Source organism: Anolis carolinensis, chromosome 6 (assembly GCF_035594765.1).
Source record: "Anolis carolinensis isolate JA03-04 chromosome 6, rAnoCar3.1.pri, whole genome shotgun sequence".
In the NCBI taxonomy this organism is placed as follows: Eukaryota; Metazoa; Chordata; class Lepidosauria; order Squamata; family Dactyloidae; genus Anolis; species Anolis carolinensis.
The window spans coordinates 8,968,100-8,985,802 of NC_085846.1; the positions used below are offsets into that span (position 1 = coordinate 8,968,100).

The 17,703-nt window shown below is 39.4% G+C and overlaps 2 protein-coding genes across 2 annotated transcripts; one reads left to right on the forward strand and one right to left on the reverse strand.

The window, feature by feature from the left end:
- The first annotated feature begins 1,883 nt into the window (after nt 1-1,883).
- On the forward strand, nt 1,884-5,228 carry LOC100565994 (vomeronasal type-2 receptor 26-like). Its single transcript, XM_062957067.1, has 4 exons — nt 1,884-2,681; nt 3,669-3,896; nt 4,112-4,238; nt 4,327-5,228. The coding sequence occupies exons 1-4, from the start codon at nt 1,884-1,886 to the stop codon at nt 5,226-5,228; spliced, it is 2,055 nt and encodes a 684-aa protein (XP_062813137.1).
- A 5,288-nt stretch (nt 5,229-10,516) lies between these two features.
- Nucleotides 10,517-17,700, reverse strand: LOC100565794 (vomeronasal type-2 receptor 26-like). The gene is made up of 4 exons (XM_062983765.1): nt 16,582-17,700; nt 16,156-16,383; nt 14,012-14,138; nt 10,517-12,170 (listed from the first exon to the last, which is right to left on the reverse strand). Exons 1-4 carry the CDS (start codon nt 17,395-17,397, stop codon nt 11,269-11,271), a joined length of 2,073 nt encoding a protein of 690 aa, XP_062839835.1. The 5' UTR covers nt 17,398-17,700; the 3' UTR covers nt 10,517-11,268.
- Between the last annotated feature and the right edge of the window lie 3 nt (nt 17,701-17,703).

The following is a 17,703-nucleotide window of genomic DNA, read 5'->3' on the forward strand; positions in this document are numbered from 1 at the left end:
AAAACCCAGGGACCATATAGATATGGATGCAGCAAGATTCATATGGAGAAGAGCTTTCACCCCAAGATGATAGGAGCATTGATATTTCTGTTACTGCTCCCACCCATTGTGTGTACCCTTAAAAAAGGAAGTGTGAGATGCTCTGGAGACAACCCACTCTCTTTCCCACATGAATGGTACCAGCCTGGTGACCACATCATTGGTGGGGTCGTCTCTCAGATTGCCTATATGGTCAATGCGATTACATTCACAGGAAATCCTTCTCAGGGGCATTTGGAGATTCCAAAGTAAGCATTTCTACTCAATTCGACCAGCATAAATATGTGGGCATAATCCATTTCAATCTGTTTTCAAATCACATTATATGGTAATTTGTTTTTGTTGTTTTCAAAATTTGCTTAAATCATCTTTCTTTTTTTATCCCTCAGCTTATCCTTCTATCAACTTACCATGACTTCCTTATTTTTAGGTCCCATTTTCTGTTTTTGTTTCTAATTCAAACTAGCTAGTTTGAATGCACTGTATTAATACAAAGAAATGGAACCAGTCTTCGGTTTTTCAAAGGTTGCCATAATTGTCCTATCAAATGGGGGTGGTGGGGGAGGCTTATTTTCATTTTGGAGTAATTTCATGAAACCTTCTAGTACAATTTAAAAAATAATATGAAATACTGAACCAGAATTAGCATATATTTTCTTTGCATATCTCAGGATCTTAGTAGCATGAAAGGTATAGGATCATATTGTGAATCAGTTATTAACCTAGCTCCCAAATCACAATAAATGTGCAAGAGCACACTGTAAATCAACCAGACAAAGAAAGAAATAGTAATATGTCTTATGTTCATCATGTATTGTAAAAAACCTGCTTGTAAAAAACAACAACACTTTCTTGCTAGCATGGTGACAAAGTTCTACCAGCACAGCCTTGCCTTGACATTTGCCATAAATGAGATCAACCAAAATAACCAGATCTTGCCCAATGTCACACTTGGATTCCACATCGATGACAGCTATTACAATCCAACGATGACCTATTGTGCCATTCTAGACCTGCTTTTCAAATTGAGAAGATTCTTCCCTAACTATGAATGTGATGGGCAGAAAAACCTCATAGGCATAATTGAGGGACTTGCCTCTGATTCTTCCCTCCGTGTGGCAGATCTCTTAGTATTCTATAAGATTCCACAGGTAAGATCGGGGAAAGATCTGTTGCTGGGCAGAATTCAAAGTCTTAACCTTTAAAGCCCTAAATGGCTTGAGTTCAAATTATATGAAATGCTATATCTTCTTATATAATCCATTATGAACATTAAGATCTGCAGAAGAGAGTTTTCTCTTAGTCCCACAGCTTTGCGGACACGGTTAGTGAGGAGCCTTCCTTTTGTGGCAGCTCCCAGATTCTGGAACTCCTTTCCATGGAATATTTAATTTCTTTTTTAAAAAATTGTTATAATTGTTTTGATATCTTTTTAATGATTATATGCCACTTTGAGTACCATTTTATGAGAAAGATGGGATACAAATTCAATTAATACATAAGTAAGATATTAATTTTTTTTCTTGTGACCTCTAGACCAACTATATGGCTCACAACTAAGGAAATCAATGGCTTTGAATTCCCCACCAATAAAAAAATGGAAAATATTTTATATGCCCATACCACAATAAAATTATTACAATGAAGAATTCAAGCAAAAAACCTTAGACTGAATCTAAACATTTGTGCCATAAGTATCAAATGAAGATTGGATAAATAAACACAAGCACAAATAAATTTCTTCTGAGATGATGCTAAAATATTTCTACATTTCCTTTTAGCTCTCATATGGCTCATTTGCTTCCAAAAAGATCCAAACAATGCAAGATTCTTCCTTGTATCACATGGTTCCCAATGAAGTTCATCAATATATTGGGATAATCCGATTACTTCGATATTTTGGATGGACCTGGATTGGACTCTTTATTGTGAGTGATGATAGTGGAGAACATTTCTTGGACTTCTTGGAGTCTTTGCTTTCACAGAATGGAATCTGTTCAGCTTTCACAGAAAGGATTCCACAACAAGCTCAGTTGGATGATGTAGGCAAAGTTTTTGATACCATCACAAGAATATATCTCTCTATAACAGAGAAGAAAACGAATGTTTTTATCACTTATGGAGACTCTATAACCATGAATTGGCTGAGAGCTCTGATGCTTCAAGCAGACACTGACAATAACAGTACCTTATTTGGAAAGGTGTGGATCATGATGGCTCAACTTGATTTCATATCCACAGGCATGACAAGGGCCTGGGGCTTTAACCTAATGCAAGGTGCACTTTCCCTCACAATACACTCAACAGATATTCCTGGGTTCAAGGAATTTCTTCAGAAGGTGAAACCAAATTGGACCCAGGGAGATGGTTTTCACAAGATTTTCTGGGAGCAGGTCTTTGACTGTTTCTTCCCAGATCCAGAAATGCTGATGAAAGTTACTGAAGCATGCACTAGTGAGGAGAAGCTGGAGAGCCTTCCTGCAACTCTTTTTGAAATGAACATGACTGGCCACAGCTACAGTATCTATAATGCTGTCTATGCCTTGGCTCATGCTTTGCAAGCTCTTTACTCAGTGACATCCAAACACAGAGGAATGCCAAGGGGTAAAAGTAATGAATCCCAGTCTCTCCAGCCTTGGCAGGTAATTCATGATTGGGTTATGTTTTGGTTCCCCCAACTCCAATTTCAGTTAGGAGTCATTTTGGGTGTGATAGCAAATTTTGCTTTTCATTTATGGCCCTTATTCTCAATGTCTTTATGGACAGTGGAGAGTGGCTGGCCTTTTATTGTGACCGCCTTCCACATTATCTGAAATGAACATTTGAACCTAAAGTCCATCTATATTGTAGATTATAGCAGCCACCTTAGCTGCCATGACTCAATGCTATGAAATCATCAGCATTTTCATTTTACAAGATCTTTAGCCTTCTCTGCAAAGAGTGCTGTACAAATATGTGAGGGGAAGTCATAGGGAGGAGGGAGCAAGCTTGTTTTCTGCTGACCTGCAGACTAGGACACGGAACAATGGCTTCAAACTACAGGAAAGGAGATTCCACCTGAACATCAGGAAGAACTTCCTCACTGTGAGAGCTGTTCAGCAGTGGAACTCTCTGCCCCGGACTGTGGTGGAGGCTCCTTCTTTGGAGGCTTTTAAGCAGAGGCTGGATGGCCATCTGTCGGGGGTGCTTTAAATGCGATTTCCTGCTTCTTGGCAGGGGGTTGGATGGATGGCCCATGAGGTCTCTTCTAACTCTACTATTCTATGATTCTATGATTCCTCACCAATATGCAACTCCCAGCATGTCACATCATTAAACCATGGCAGTTAAAGTGGTCTCAAACTGCACTGATTCTACAGTGTAGATATCCCGTAAATGTCTGTAACAGCTTCAACCTCTATTATCTCCTTCTTCTCTGACATGTTCTTTCAACTCCTTTTTGTCATAAAGAATACTGTGAAACTTCAAAAATGAAAAACATGCAGGTTTTGGGTGGCCACTAAAGGTAGCACTGCAGTATGGAGTTGGGGAATGTTTCCTCTGTGTTTACCAAACAAATCCTAAAAATGTAGGCTAAATTATTCACATCCTAGTATGTGTGTCTCTTTCCCCCTCTCTGTTCCAACTAGCTCCATCAATTTCTTCAAGGCATTTCATTCAACAACTCAGCTGGAGAAACAGTGTCTTTTGATGATAATAGGGAAATAGTAGGTGGATTTGACATAATGAACATAATCATGTTCCATAATAACTCCTTCCAGAGAGTGAAAGTTGGGCATGTGGCTCTGAAGAGTATTGGGGAAGAAGAATTCATCATTCATGAGGATTTGATTGTTTGGCCTGGGCATTTTAACCAGGTACGGATTTGAGATATAATTATTTTTCAACTTAAGTAACACATCATTTAATTTCATGATTAACTTAATGCATTATACATTTCCTGACTAATGATAGAGCAAACTTCATTAGATTTGTGAGCATGTCTACTATGGGAAGTGAAAAGTTAGCTCTGCAAAAAACTAAGAACATGGACATAAGCCACACTAAATAATGTATTTTATCTGCTTGAAAGGTAGTTCCCATTTCTCTGTGTAATGAACACTGTTATCCAGGCCACCAGAAGAAAAAGAAAGAAGGAGAAAAGTTTTGCTGTTATGATTGCATTCCATGTCCAGAAGAGAAGATTTCAAATCAAACTGGTAAGTGAAGTTCTTCACCAGTTCGGCCATTAATGCAGTGGAGTTTCCGAAATAGTGGAACTATAATGCTGTCTCTTTGTTTTTTCAGATATGGATGACTGTTTTAAATGCGCAGAAGATCAGTATTCAAATGAACATAAAAATAAATGCATGAATAAAACAATACGTTTTCTGGCCTTTGAAGAACCTTTGGGCATTGGGTTAGCCTCCATTGCTGTTTCATTTTCCTTGATCACTGCTTTGGTCCTTGGAGTTTTTGTCAAGAACAAAGACACCCCCATAGTCAAGGCCAACAACCGAGACCTCACTTATGGTCTTTTGGTCTCTCTTCTACTTTGCTTTCTCTCTTCCTTGCTCTTTCTTGGCAAACCTAGTAAAGTGACTTGCCTTCTCCGTCAGCCAACTTTTGGCATCATCTTCTCTGTGGCTGTTTCCTGTATTTTGGCAAAAACCACCCTAGTTTCTCTAGCCTTCCTAGCCACAAAGCCTGGATCTAGGAAGAAGAAATGGATAGGGAAGAAACTGGCTCGTGACATTGTCCTCCCATGTTCCCTGTTGCAAACAAGTATTTGTATTCTATGGTTATTATCCTTCCCTTCTTTCCCTGAATTAGACATGTACTCATTGCCTGAAGAAAGCATAGTCCAATGTAATGAAGGATCTGTTATCATGTTTTATTCTATCCTGGGCTACCTGGGTCTCTTGGCCATTGCCAGTTTCGCAGTGGCATTTCAAGTCCGCAATTTACCAAAGGGCTTCAATGAAGCCAAATTTATAACATTCAGCATGTTGATTTTTTGTAGTGTGTGGGCGTCTTTTGTTCCAACTCACCTGAGTTCTAAAGGTAAAGGCATGGTGGCAGTGGAAATCTTCTCCATTGTGTTCTCTAGTGCCGGGATTCTAGGCTTCATCTTTGCTCCCAAATGTTACATCATTGTGCTAAGACCTGATTTGAACAGCAGGGAGCTGCTTATACAGAGGAATCGTTAATGCGTCTATCTTCCCATGCCCATTATTTTGTTGTTGTATGTTCGACCTCATCACAAAGGGATAAAATTGATGGTATACGCCAGGTTAGCCCAGGTCACCCATGGAGCCCTGTGTTGCCATTGGACTCCATGGCGCTCTCAATGCTTCCCCCTATGGGACTGCCCTTTACTGGAGCTGGGTGATGCAGGGCGTGGGTGCCAGGTTTCCCATGCCCCCTGAAGACACGGAGCAACTCTCGCGGCCGTGTAAAAAGGTTGTAATTCTACATGTGTCTACATTGTAGAATTAATACTGTTTAACACTTCTTTAATGTTCATGGCTCAATGATATGCAGTTAAGGAATTGTAGTTTTTTAAAGTGTTTAGCCTTCTCTGCCAAGCGAATCATACATATCTCTGAATTATGAAACAGACCTCTGAAGCTGTGTGTAGCTCTACTAGGCATGTGAGCTTACTCCTGGGAGATTACAGATTTTATGGAAACCGTCAGAAACTGGTTGATGATTTCCTCCCATTCTCCTTTGTGGTTGCATTAACGGATGGGTTTTTGACTGTGCTTGCTTTTCACAAATGTCTACACCAGGCCTGCAAAAGGCAAGGCTGCAAAAACTTTTGCACATCCAATTGCAAGCTCCTCCTTAAATTGCTCAGCCCCTTTGTTGTTTTCCGTATCCCTCCTTGAAACAATACGCAATTCTTTCCATTTTTGACAGGTGATTCCATTGTTTTGGTTTTATTATTGGCGTATCAAAGGAAAAAAATCCACACCTGAAACGCCTTCCTATCATTGTACTTCTTTCTGTTGCCCCCACCCCCTTCATTGCGCCCCTTGGATCTGTGTTAAGGTACTGTCCAGTTCCTCTCATACACTCAATTTTGTCTTCTAAACCACTGGGATACACACATATTGCAACATAAACTTGCAAGATAAAATGGAAGGGCAGTAGATTTAGATTAGGAATGGAACTATAGTTTGTATTTACAAAAAAAGGTGTTAGGTTAATGGAAATTAAAAATATGGACAGACTAACATATGTAATAACCAAACATCGAGGAGTGCCAAAGAGAAGTACAGACTGGAAACCACTATATGCGGCAAGAAAAGATCACAATACTAATTTAGAGATAACGACTGAGGTTTTATTTTTATAGTATTGATTGATTTACAACATTTGAGAATACGAAAAGACAATTTGTTAATTTTTACAGGATACAAAGGGACTAGTAATCGAAAAAATGATCCTGGGATATCTACTTTACCATAGAGAAGCAGATTTACAATTGGAAGAAAACTAATCCAGGGGGGAAGGTTCCTCCCCAGATGTAACCTGGTATAGATATGGATGGAAGTCAGATAAATCTTTACTTTTTTTTCTTTTTTCTTTTTCTTTTCCTTTTTACCCTCTCCCCCTTCAATTTCCTACTTTCCTATAACCATAAATGTTCCCCCACTTTTATTGTATCTTTTGAAAATTTAAATAAAAATCATTTAAAAAGGGTGTGTGTGTGTTGGGGCAGCAATATATGGTATCCATGCATCCATTAAAATATTCTGGTGTTTGAAAAAAGGGAAAAGATAGAATTTTGTAAGTGTTGTAACTAAAAATCATTGTTACTATAAATTATAATTTTGATAAAAATTATTAAAAAATTATTAATAAATGACAAGTAACCTGTTACTTTGTTTAGACATTTCAGTTTAATACAAACATTTCACATCAGAAGACATATGGGAGCATTTTTCAAGGGGGTCTAAGGAGGAATTTGGGTATTGACATTTTAACATTGTTTTAAGGGGATTGAAGGTCATTTTCCATGAATATACAGAATTGCCATGATGTATACTGATTGCCCCAGAAACCACTAAATATTCAAAATCCAGAGTGCATGCAGATTTACCCACATATAAAAGGCACATTTTAAAATGGTATGAAGTGGAAGTTGTGTGTCTAATATGTATGATCCCATATCACTGCGGGATATGTTCCAAGGATTCCTGAAACCATGACTGATAGTGAAAGGTATATTTCAATTTTACTTGGGCCAGAAACATACATATAATCATACTAGAAGACCTAGGGTGCATCTGTAGAATTAATGCAGTTTAGTACAGCTTTAATTGCCATGACTCAGTGCTATGGAATCATAAAATTTGTATTTCGGGAGGCAACAGTAATCTTCGGTAGAGAAGACTAAAGACTTTGTGATGTTACAGCTCCCAATATTCCATAGCACTAAACAATGGCAGTTAATAGTGTCAAACTTAGCCCAGGGCAGTTCCATACAGCACTAAATCACGCACTTTAGTCAGGGGCTAAAAACCCTGGGACCTGAGAAGATGTCCAGATACAGACCTGTTGGTCCAGGATTTTTGCTTCCATCATCCATACTTCCTGCTTTGTCCTGGGATTTTACAGCCCCCAATATGGCCACCACAGGACATCCTCCGGACACTTTGGCAGTTTTTAAAAACAAAAACTGAAGATACGAAGATGCAAATATGTGAATCATCTGTTCTTTGTCATGGCTACAGAAACTTTGCGATCCACATGTTTCATGAAGTTTTTGACACACAAAGTTAATGGGGTAGGACCACCTCTGTCCAAATCAGCACTACACAATCAAACAGGAACAAACACTTTCAAGCCAGGAATAGAACTTTGTCATTATTGAAACTCAGAGCCTGCCTGCCTGACCATCTGTGCAGACAGATTTGGTTGTTTACTCGTGGCATGGAACAACAGATTGCTGTTCCTGGGTAATACATGTCTGTTCCTGTTTGCTATTAGGGTGAAAAAATGTCGACTAGGGAGCCACAATTTTGTCCTGGCCAGAGAAAATGTGCCTTCCACACATTTCATGAATTTTCTGGCACGCGTTCAACTCAAGTGTCACCTTTTTTAGGAACCGAACAATCAGGAACAAACATCTAAAACGCAGGAACAAAATCCCATGTTTTCCGAATGCAGGGACATACAGACATTCAAAGCTATGGATTTTCAGCTAAGATTTGGGATATTCCTGCACCTGAAAATCTCACTTTTTTGCCGTTTGTAGCAATTGCTTCCACATTTACAGGGAATGAGATTTTTTTTAAAGCATGGCTAATTGAAACCACAGATACAGAATATCTGCATAAAGGGTTCATACTGTATTTGACAAACAAAGTGCCCGTTAATTTTTCTCCCCAGTCTTTGTTAGCCAGGCAGCTGATTTGTAACATGGTAGGATGTGGGGCAAACTATCAGGAAAGATAGGTAAATAGATATAATTTTTACATATGCACTCCTTTATTATCTGCACCTGAGGCAGACAACTACCACTGCCCCATCCTTTGTATGACTCAGCACATTATAGAGTGATTTTTTTCATCCCTTGAAGAAAGTCTGTAAATATTAATCTGAAATGTGCTGAATATACCATTAATAATGATTGCGATTGACTAAGGCATGTAACAATGGCCCAGATCTTTTGATCCAATTCATGATTTTAATATTATTCTGTGTATCGACTTTTTATGACTGTTTTTCTTATGCTGATGTTTTTATGGTTGCTGATTTGTCTATTGTTTTTGTTTTTGTTTTGATTTTGTACTGTTGCATTGGGCAAAGCCCCATGTAAGCCGCCCCGAGTCCCTTCGGGGAGATGGGGCGGGGTATAAAAATAAAGTTATTATTATTATTATTATTATTATTATTAGATGAGAATTTTTTAAAAAATGAAGTCTAATAGCTGGATTTTTTTGGTTAGTTCTTACTAGTGTAAACCACTGTAAACTATTACTGAAAAGTAAATCAACACATAAATAAATCCATTTGGTACAATGGCTCTATTTTGTTTGGGATTAATTGATAGATTTAAATCCTATAAATTTCTTCCTGCTGTTTATTTCAGCCCTTGACAAAATGATTTAGAGTCCAAGAACCTCATGGTAAAGCAGGGGTAAAGCAAAGGACAGCAGGAGAAACTGGAAAACTGTAGGAAACCGTGGTACAGCAAAGGGAACCGTCAGGCTCTGTTCCATCTTGTCAGGGTCTATATTCTGTCTTCCCATGTTGTTTGCCCCTTCAAATCTGTCTTCTCCCATTTCCTTTTTGCTTTGTTAAGTGAGGAGTCAGGTAACACTCACCTTTTGCAGGGGCATTTTGGGCTCCATTTCCTCTCCACTGCCTAAATGGAGTCCCACAGAGTCCCGTCAGTGGTTGCCCTGCATCTCGTGATGGACTCCGTGGGACTCAATTCTGGCAGCAGAGAGAAGTGGGGAGAAAACACTCTCCCTCTGCATCTGATGGGGGTGCAAGATGCCATTCAGAAAGGCAGCACTGATGAACAAAATAGTGACAATGGGTCATACATGCTTTGTATGTGTGCAAGAGACCCTATAGTCCTGAATTGCTTATGTTTATACTTTTGATACTAGGTATTCATTGCATACAATAATAAAGTCATTATCACAATATGGATTCGTGGTTTTTTGTTCCTTATAGTCAATTTGGTTAAAAAGATCTGACCTAGTATAGTGGTTTGACTCCTAGATTAGGAAATTAGAAGATGAAAGTTTGAATTCCTGCTCAGCCAAGAAAACTGAATGGATGATCTTGTTCAGATCAAACTATTTTAGCCTTAGGACCTCATCACACTAGAGCATGGATCCACTTTAAATCCAGTTTCTGCTTCCTGCAGAATTCTGGTGCTTGTAGTTTAGGGAGGAGCCTTTAAACTGCTCAACCAGACAGGTCTGGGCCTCACTAACCTACAAGCCCCAGAATTCTGCAGGAAGCTCTAGTGCAGTGGTTCTCACCCTGTGGATCCCCATGTGTTTTGGCCTACAACTCCCAGAGATCTCAGCCAGTTTACCAGCTGTTAGGATTTCTGGGAATTGAAGGCCAAAACATCTGGGGACCCAAGGTTGAGAACCACTGCTCTAGTATGATGAAGCTATTAGATGAATGCAAGGTAAACCTTCTTGGAACAAATTGTGCTAAGGAAGCCCTATATTAGCATCACAATAAAAACAAGTAGAATTAGAGGTGTAACACAACAGACAGAGCCAGTGTGGTTTAGTGGTTTGGGCATTAGACTATGACTCTGGAGTTCAATGCCCTGCTTAAACAGAAAACTATCTAGGGTGAATCACACCTGCTCATCTCAGCCCAAGGTAATCCTGCAATAAGTTTACTAACATGAAAGTACATAACAATAACAAAACAACAACATACACAAGTTTGTTACCTCTGCCTTTTCTTGCTATTTATTGTTTCTTTGCCCCACCTCTTATTAATTACACAGCCCAACCCCGCTTCCCTTCCAAAAAACCTTTCTTGGTGTGTTGATTTTTAGGCCTGTCCCTGGGGTTGTTTGGGTCACTGATTCAGAAAATCGCATTGGATAGATTGAATCAGTTCTAGTTTCTTAGATATGACTTTCTATGGGTGAGCAAATGGCAACTGCTATGTGGCATATGTTTTGAATCTCAAAAATTAGAAGTGATTGGAGAAAAGTGGTGCCATTTATGGAATCAACAGGTCAAATATACCCAGAAAAAGGTCTAACATTTGGGGCACTAAAATGTATGTTGGCCAGTGTTATGTACCAATTTGCCCTATATTATATTGACCTAAAATAAAGCATTATGATTTGGACCAGGAGGGCATATTTCATTACTGTTTTTCCAACACAAAACATGTCAAGTGGTGAGAAAAGACAGGTCTTTACTGGATAGACTGAGAGAGTGGTTAAAATCACCGCATGCTTTAATAGTAAAGGAAAAGGTTTTCCCCTGATGTTAAGTCCAGTCGTGACCGACTCTGGGGGTTGGTGCTCATCTCCATTTCTAAGCTGAAGAGCCGGCATTGTCCATGACTGCATGGAGCGCCGTTAATAGACATTATTAATTAATTATTAATAGACATTACTTATTAATGCTTTAATAGACATGCTTTAACTTAATTTCTACTGAAATACCTAGAATTCATATTAAAGTCATCAGTTTCATCCTAGAAGGTGAATACATTAAAGTAAGAGAACAACAGGCAGATTCCTTAATTCTTTCTTTTTATAAGTTGCTCCCTGTTGTTCAGATCAGGCCTCAATGCAATGATGTAGCATTTAGGAGCAAAGATGAACCCCAACAAGGCAGCGCTGGAGAACAAGATGGAGAAGATCTCCACAGCCACCATATCCTTCCCTTTAGTGCTCAAGTAAGTGGGAACAAAACATATCCATACACTGCAGAAAACCAACATGCTGAACGTAATAAACTTGGCTTCATTGAAACTATCTGGTAATTTGCGGACCTGGAAGGCCACAATGAAGCTGGCCATGGCCAGAAGGCCAATGTAGCCAATGACACAGTAAAACATGACGACAGAGCCTTCATTGCATTGAATAATGATTTCCTTAGTTATTGACTTCATATCAACATCTGGGTAGGGTGGGGAGTATGTCAACCACAAAAGGCAAATACAGGCTTGAAGAAGGGAGCATGGGAAAATAATGAAGTGGACCAGTCTGTTCCCTACCCACTTCATCATTCTCGATCCAGGCCTTGTAGCAAGGAATGCTAGAGAAACAATGGTAGTTTTTGCCAGAATGCAAGAAATAGCCACAGAGAAAGTGAGACCAAAAATGGATTGTCGTAAAAGGCAAGTGACTTCTCGTGGTTCACCAAGAAATAGGAAAGAAGAGAGAAAGCAGAGCATGAGGGAGGCGAGAAGAATATAGGTGAGATTTTGGTTATTCGCTTTGACTAATGGGGTATCTTTATGCTTGATAAATACTCCTAGCACCAACGCTGTGATGAAGGCAAAAGAAGCCGCAATCACAGCTAAACTAGTGCCTAAGGGGTCTCCATAAGACAAGAAGCTTGTTTTTTTGGGGATACACATGTTTCTGTCATTGCTTGGATAGTGGTCTTCTGGACATCTGAAACAGTCATCCATATCTGAAAAATAGGAAGAGATTTCATTTCAGTATCTATTCATATATTACTATAGAACCAAGTAAGCGCAGTTGAATTTAAATGAGTTTCCACATAGAAAAGCCCATTGAACATTACAAAGTTAACACTGAAACTACAATGAACTATAGAACAACTGTCATCAAACAATCACAGTTATCATTTGGTTTTTCCCACATGTGCATGCAGTATGTATTAATTGGGAATATTTAAAAATGTAAATACTACCAGTTGCATTGCATTTAAGTCAATGGTTTATGGGCATTTCTTCTAACCTTATCATTCTATAACTCCATGAAAATACACTGCATGACCTCATTAACCATACTAATTTTTATGAGAATATTATGATCTTTGGCAGCATTGTCTATTTTACCATCTGATTTTACTTTTCAGGCATGTAGCCGGGGGGGGGGGGGTGTTGAGAGGCTTCAGCCCCCCCCCCCCCCGAAATTCTCAGGGTGGTCTGCAAGAAGGCCTTACATTTATTATGTAAACTGTTATGTCTATTCATATCATGATCTGATCACCATGCTCAATATATCCCATATGCATGGGGGCATTGGGATAACAATACAAAAGGTTTGCTACTAGGTCCTCTCTCACTCAGACTCAGACTATTTGTGTTTATGGGTATTCGTAGTTTAGACATTTCTTCAGGGCAACTCTGGTCATTTCTAATGTCTATTTGTCATCCAAATGACATGAATTTTATCCTAATTTTGTACAAAATATATATTTGTGTATTTTTGTACAAAGAAATGTTCTCCAATGAAGTATCAAGATATGAATAGGTCTCAAAAATGCAGGGAAACTTTTATTGTGGAGTGGGGACAAACTTACCCAAACTGATTGTTCTTGCATGTGGGAAAGAATTACATTTTAATGTACATCTCTACTGCTAACTCCTAGACACATGCATTTAGGGAAAACATTGTCCCATTTTGTGTCCAGGTTTTTTTTGTAAGCCTCCCAAAATTGGGAGGGTTGTTTTTGGTACTTTCATTTTGGGGACTGAAAATTGGACCATTATGGAGGAGGGCTTCCCACCCACTGGCTCCCCTTCCCAGCGTGAGTTCTTTTTACCTGGCACCTGCTGTTTTTACTCTAGAGTAAGAGGCGCTTGGCTGTAGGCACTGGCAGGCATGTGTCTTCTGGGCCTGCCTGCACACTGCACCACACAACCATTCTCCTTGGAAAGAGAGTGCGTATATGAAGGGGTGTGCAGGCAGGCCCGGAAGGCACACGTGCCTGCCAGTGCCTACAGCCTAGCACCTCTTACTCTAGAGTAAGAGGCGCTCAGCTGCAGGCACTCTCCGGGGCTGCCTGCACAACCCACCACACATGTCCTGCCACACTCTCTGAGTGTGTGTGTGTGGCAGGGCATTCAGGCAGGTCCAGAGTGTGCCTGCATGCCCTCCCACACATGCACTCTCTTTCCAAGACAAGGAGGCAAGTTTTGATGCACATGAAAATAGGCTTTCTTGTTGAGCAGATTTTTGTGTACCAACTCCTACAGCAAAAACATGCAACAACCACACTGTTGTCAATGGGTTTGCCAATTCTGAGACAAAATGGACAAACTATCTACATTGTATAAGAAGGTAAAGCCAAAGAGAAAACAAGCATTTGTCTTGATATCCATTCAAATGTCCATCTTGATTCACATGGCAATGCCAGAATGAACAATAGTCATTTATTCATATTGCCTTTTGTTTTAAATAATTCAATATGATCAGGCTTACATGGCTCCTATGGCAAATGGTAACTAAAATAAATCTAAATCAACCCTCTAAGATGACAAAATGATGCTTGCTATACCCTACCAGTTGAATTAGAAATCTCCCCATCTGGACATCGACTGCATTCATAGCAGCAGAATGGTTTTCCTTCCTTCCTTTTTTTCTGATAACCCGGACGGCAACGTTCATTACACAGAGCAAGGGGAGGCAGCTGTCCATAAATATGAGAGAAATTGCAGTGAGAGAATTTGAAAGATAAAGCTTTCTAATATTTCTCAGCATATAAAGAACTTCACTATTGGAACATAGAAACAGTAATGACTCAGCAGTGATTGGTGAATTTTTTAAATCTGAATTCTACACAATGATCCAATTCTGAATGTCAACCCTGAGTTATACCTGGTTAGAAGACCAACAAATCCTGGGTGCTGTAGGCTATATTTCAAGAGAGGGGACAAGTGAAACACCTTGGAGTATTCCTTGCCTAAGAAAATCCTATGAAATTTGTTGGGTTATAAGTCAACAGGCGACTTGGAGGCATAAACATATACAAGGTAAGATAAAGGTAAAGGTTTCCCCCTGACATTAAGTCCAGTCGTGTCCGACTCTGGGGGTTGGTGCTCATCTCCATTTCTAAGCCAAAGAGATGGCATTGTCCGTAGACGCCTCCTAGGTCATATGGCTGGCATGACTGCATGGAGTGCTGTTACCTTCCTGCCGGAGCGGTGCCTATTGATCTACTCACATTTGCATGTTTTCAAACTGCTAGGTGGCAGAGGTTGGGGCTAACAGCGGGAGCTCACCCCACACCCCGGATTCGAATCACCGTTCTTTTGGTCAGCAAATTCAACAGCTCAGTGGTTTAACCTGCTGCGCCACAGAAATGCTTGACCACTCCAACAACTATCATGTCAGACTACACAGAGAAGCCATTGAAATCCACAAACATGTGGACAACTTTAACAGAAAGGAGGAAACCATGAGCATGAACAAAATCTGGCTACCAGTATTAAAAAAACTCCAAAAACAGAACAGTAAATAAGGAGCAGCACTCTGAAAACAGAAGAACTCTAGATTTGAATCAATCAGGGGCAGCTAATGACTCTGAACAAAGGATTTCCCCAGGCCAGGATGTGAGGCTGAGAAGGCCATTTAATGCTAACAAAGGTGATTAATTACAACATTCACACTGGCCTCCAACAGACAAGAGTTCTTCCCCCCACCCAGGAATTTCCACAGATATATAAACTTTCCTTGCTTAGTTTCTCCATACATCACAACCTCTGAGGATGCCTGCCATAGATGTGGGCGAAACGTCAGGAGATAATATTTTTGGAACATGGCCATACAGCCCAGAAAACACACAACAACCGCATATACCAGCATGTTGAAATAAGTAATTATTTTGCTTAAACGTTATGGGGCTACAATATGAAAACCATGATTTTACATGAGGATTGCTTATGGAGCTGGATATGTTTAGCTCAGAGAAGCGAAGGTCAAGTGGTAACATAACAGACATGTTCAAATATTTGAGAGTGTATCAAATATTAGTATTCATCAAATATTAAAGGGATCTGTAATTTTCCAAAGCAGACACTCCAGCAAGTAGCTGTAAACAATGACATGATTTTTTAAAAGGTGGCCCTCCAGCTCCTTGTCCCTCTCATTTTCCCCAAAGCCAACTTGGCCTTGATTGTGCACATGTAGCAAAACACAGCAACAGAAAGCTTTTCATGGAAACTCCAGAGTAATAAGTGAGCTTTAGTACGTCTCATTAAAGCCTAAAAGAAGCTCTTTCATGGCTGAAGGGGTTGTATATCGTGTCAAGGCACCTTTGAGGTGAATATGATATTTTTGTCAGTATTGAGAGGATATAAACGGAAAAAATGGGTTCCACAAAAACATTAAGGAGGACTTCCTAATGGTAACAGCTCTATGACGGTGGAATATGCTGCCTTGGAGAGCAGTAGACTTTCCTTCTAAGGAGTTTAAAAAAAGAAGACAAAGGCTTGCTAACCATCTGTCCTAAATGTACTGTGTATTTTCTTATAAGGCAGCATGGGGTTAGAAAGAATGGTCCTTGGGATCTTTATTCTCTGAAACATTTCCATATGCTACGTAATCCTGCTTCTGTTTTGGAATTTTAGAATCTGTTCAATGACCATGATGGTGCTCAAGAAAGGAAATTTGAACGACTCACCACAACAGTCTTCCACATTCCCTACCTGTTTTAGTCCTGGATGCCACACCAGCATATTTTCATCAATGGTGAATTGTTCACCTTGAGGAGCACTCGAATCCACCTTTCCAACGTTCCTTCTCTGGAAGGAATTGTTTGGCAGTGTCTCCAAATTGACAATATCAAATTTATCTCCTGTTGCCATTCTCTGTTCAAAGGATATACTTTCTCCAACAGAGTTGTTAAAGGAAACACTTTCAAGGAATGGATGGAGCTAATTGAAAAGAGAGAAGGGAAAGAGGAGGAAATAAATTTTCATGCTTCTTTTTAGAAAAGGCATACTTTAGGTTTATAGTGTTGTGGCCCAAGGTGAATTCAAGCAACTAAAATCTACAATTCTTTTTCATTGGCTTTTCACAAAATTCAAAATAAAAGCTCCATGTTGAAAAAATATATATTCTGAAGACATTACCTGCCAAGCTTGCAGATTTTGCAGTTTGACTGCATTGCATTTCTTGCTCGTATGAGATGAACATTTCCCTCTGTTGTAGTTGGACTGAGAAGAGCACATAGCATGCAAAGCTCGAGCCACACTGTGGACAGCATTATAGACACTGTAGCTGTGTCCGGTCATGCTCATTTCAAACTGAGGCTTAAATATATCCTCAAGCTTCTCTTTCCCAGTACATTGCCCCATGACTTCTGTTTGCTCCCAAGACTCTGGAAAGAAACAGTCAAATGCTTGTTCCCAGAAGACCTGAATAAATCTGTCTCCTTTGTTCCAGTGAGGGTTTATTGTCTTTAGAAATTCACCGAAATTTGGAGTGTCCTCTGAGTGGATTGCAAAAGCAATGGCACCATGGAATATCTGAAGATCCCAACCTCTTAAGAGGCCAGTTAACATGAAATCTAGTTGAGCAGTCATGATCCACACCTTCTTAAAATATAACTTTTCATTTTCAATGCCTCCCAGAGTTAAGATGAATCTTAGAGCTGCAATGGTCAATGATTCACCATAGATAATAACTACATGTATATCATTTTTTAATTGTTTATAAATGCTGTAGCATATTTCTATATGCTCTTCCATTTTATCCAAACGTGCTATATAGGGTAACCTTTTTGTATAGGCTGCGCAGATCCCATTTTCATGAAGCAATGGTTCCAGGCTCTGCAAGAAATGCTGTCCACTGTTATTATCAACAGCAAAGATGCCAACCCAAATCCATCCAAAATATTGAAGCAAGTGAACAATCCCAATGTTCTGATGAGATTCTTTTGGGACCATGGAATAAAATGAAGAATAATGAGTTGTTTTAAGCTCTTGCAGGTCAAATGAGCCATAGATGATCTAAAATAAAATACAAATATATAGAACAGGAATGTTAATAAAAGTGTCTTTATGTTCATTTATTTATCAATTCAACAACCATTTGGCCAGATAAAGTTATATTTGTGGTCACTAATAAAGTCTAGGGATATATATTCTGGGTGCCAGCCATTGCTGTCCTCATTGCACAAATGTTCACTTACTGAATAAGAATGAGAAGATAAGTCATGGTTATTGTTATCGTTATGGCACTTTTTCTCTCTA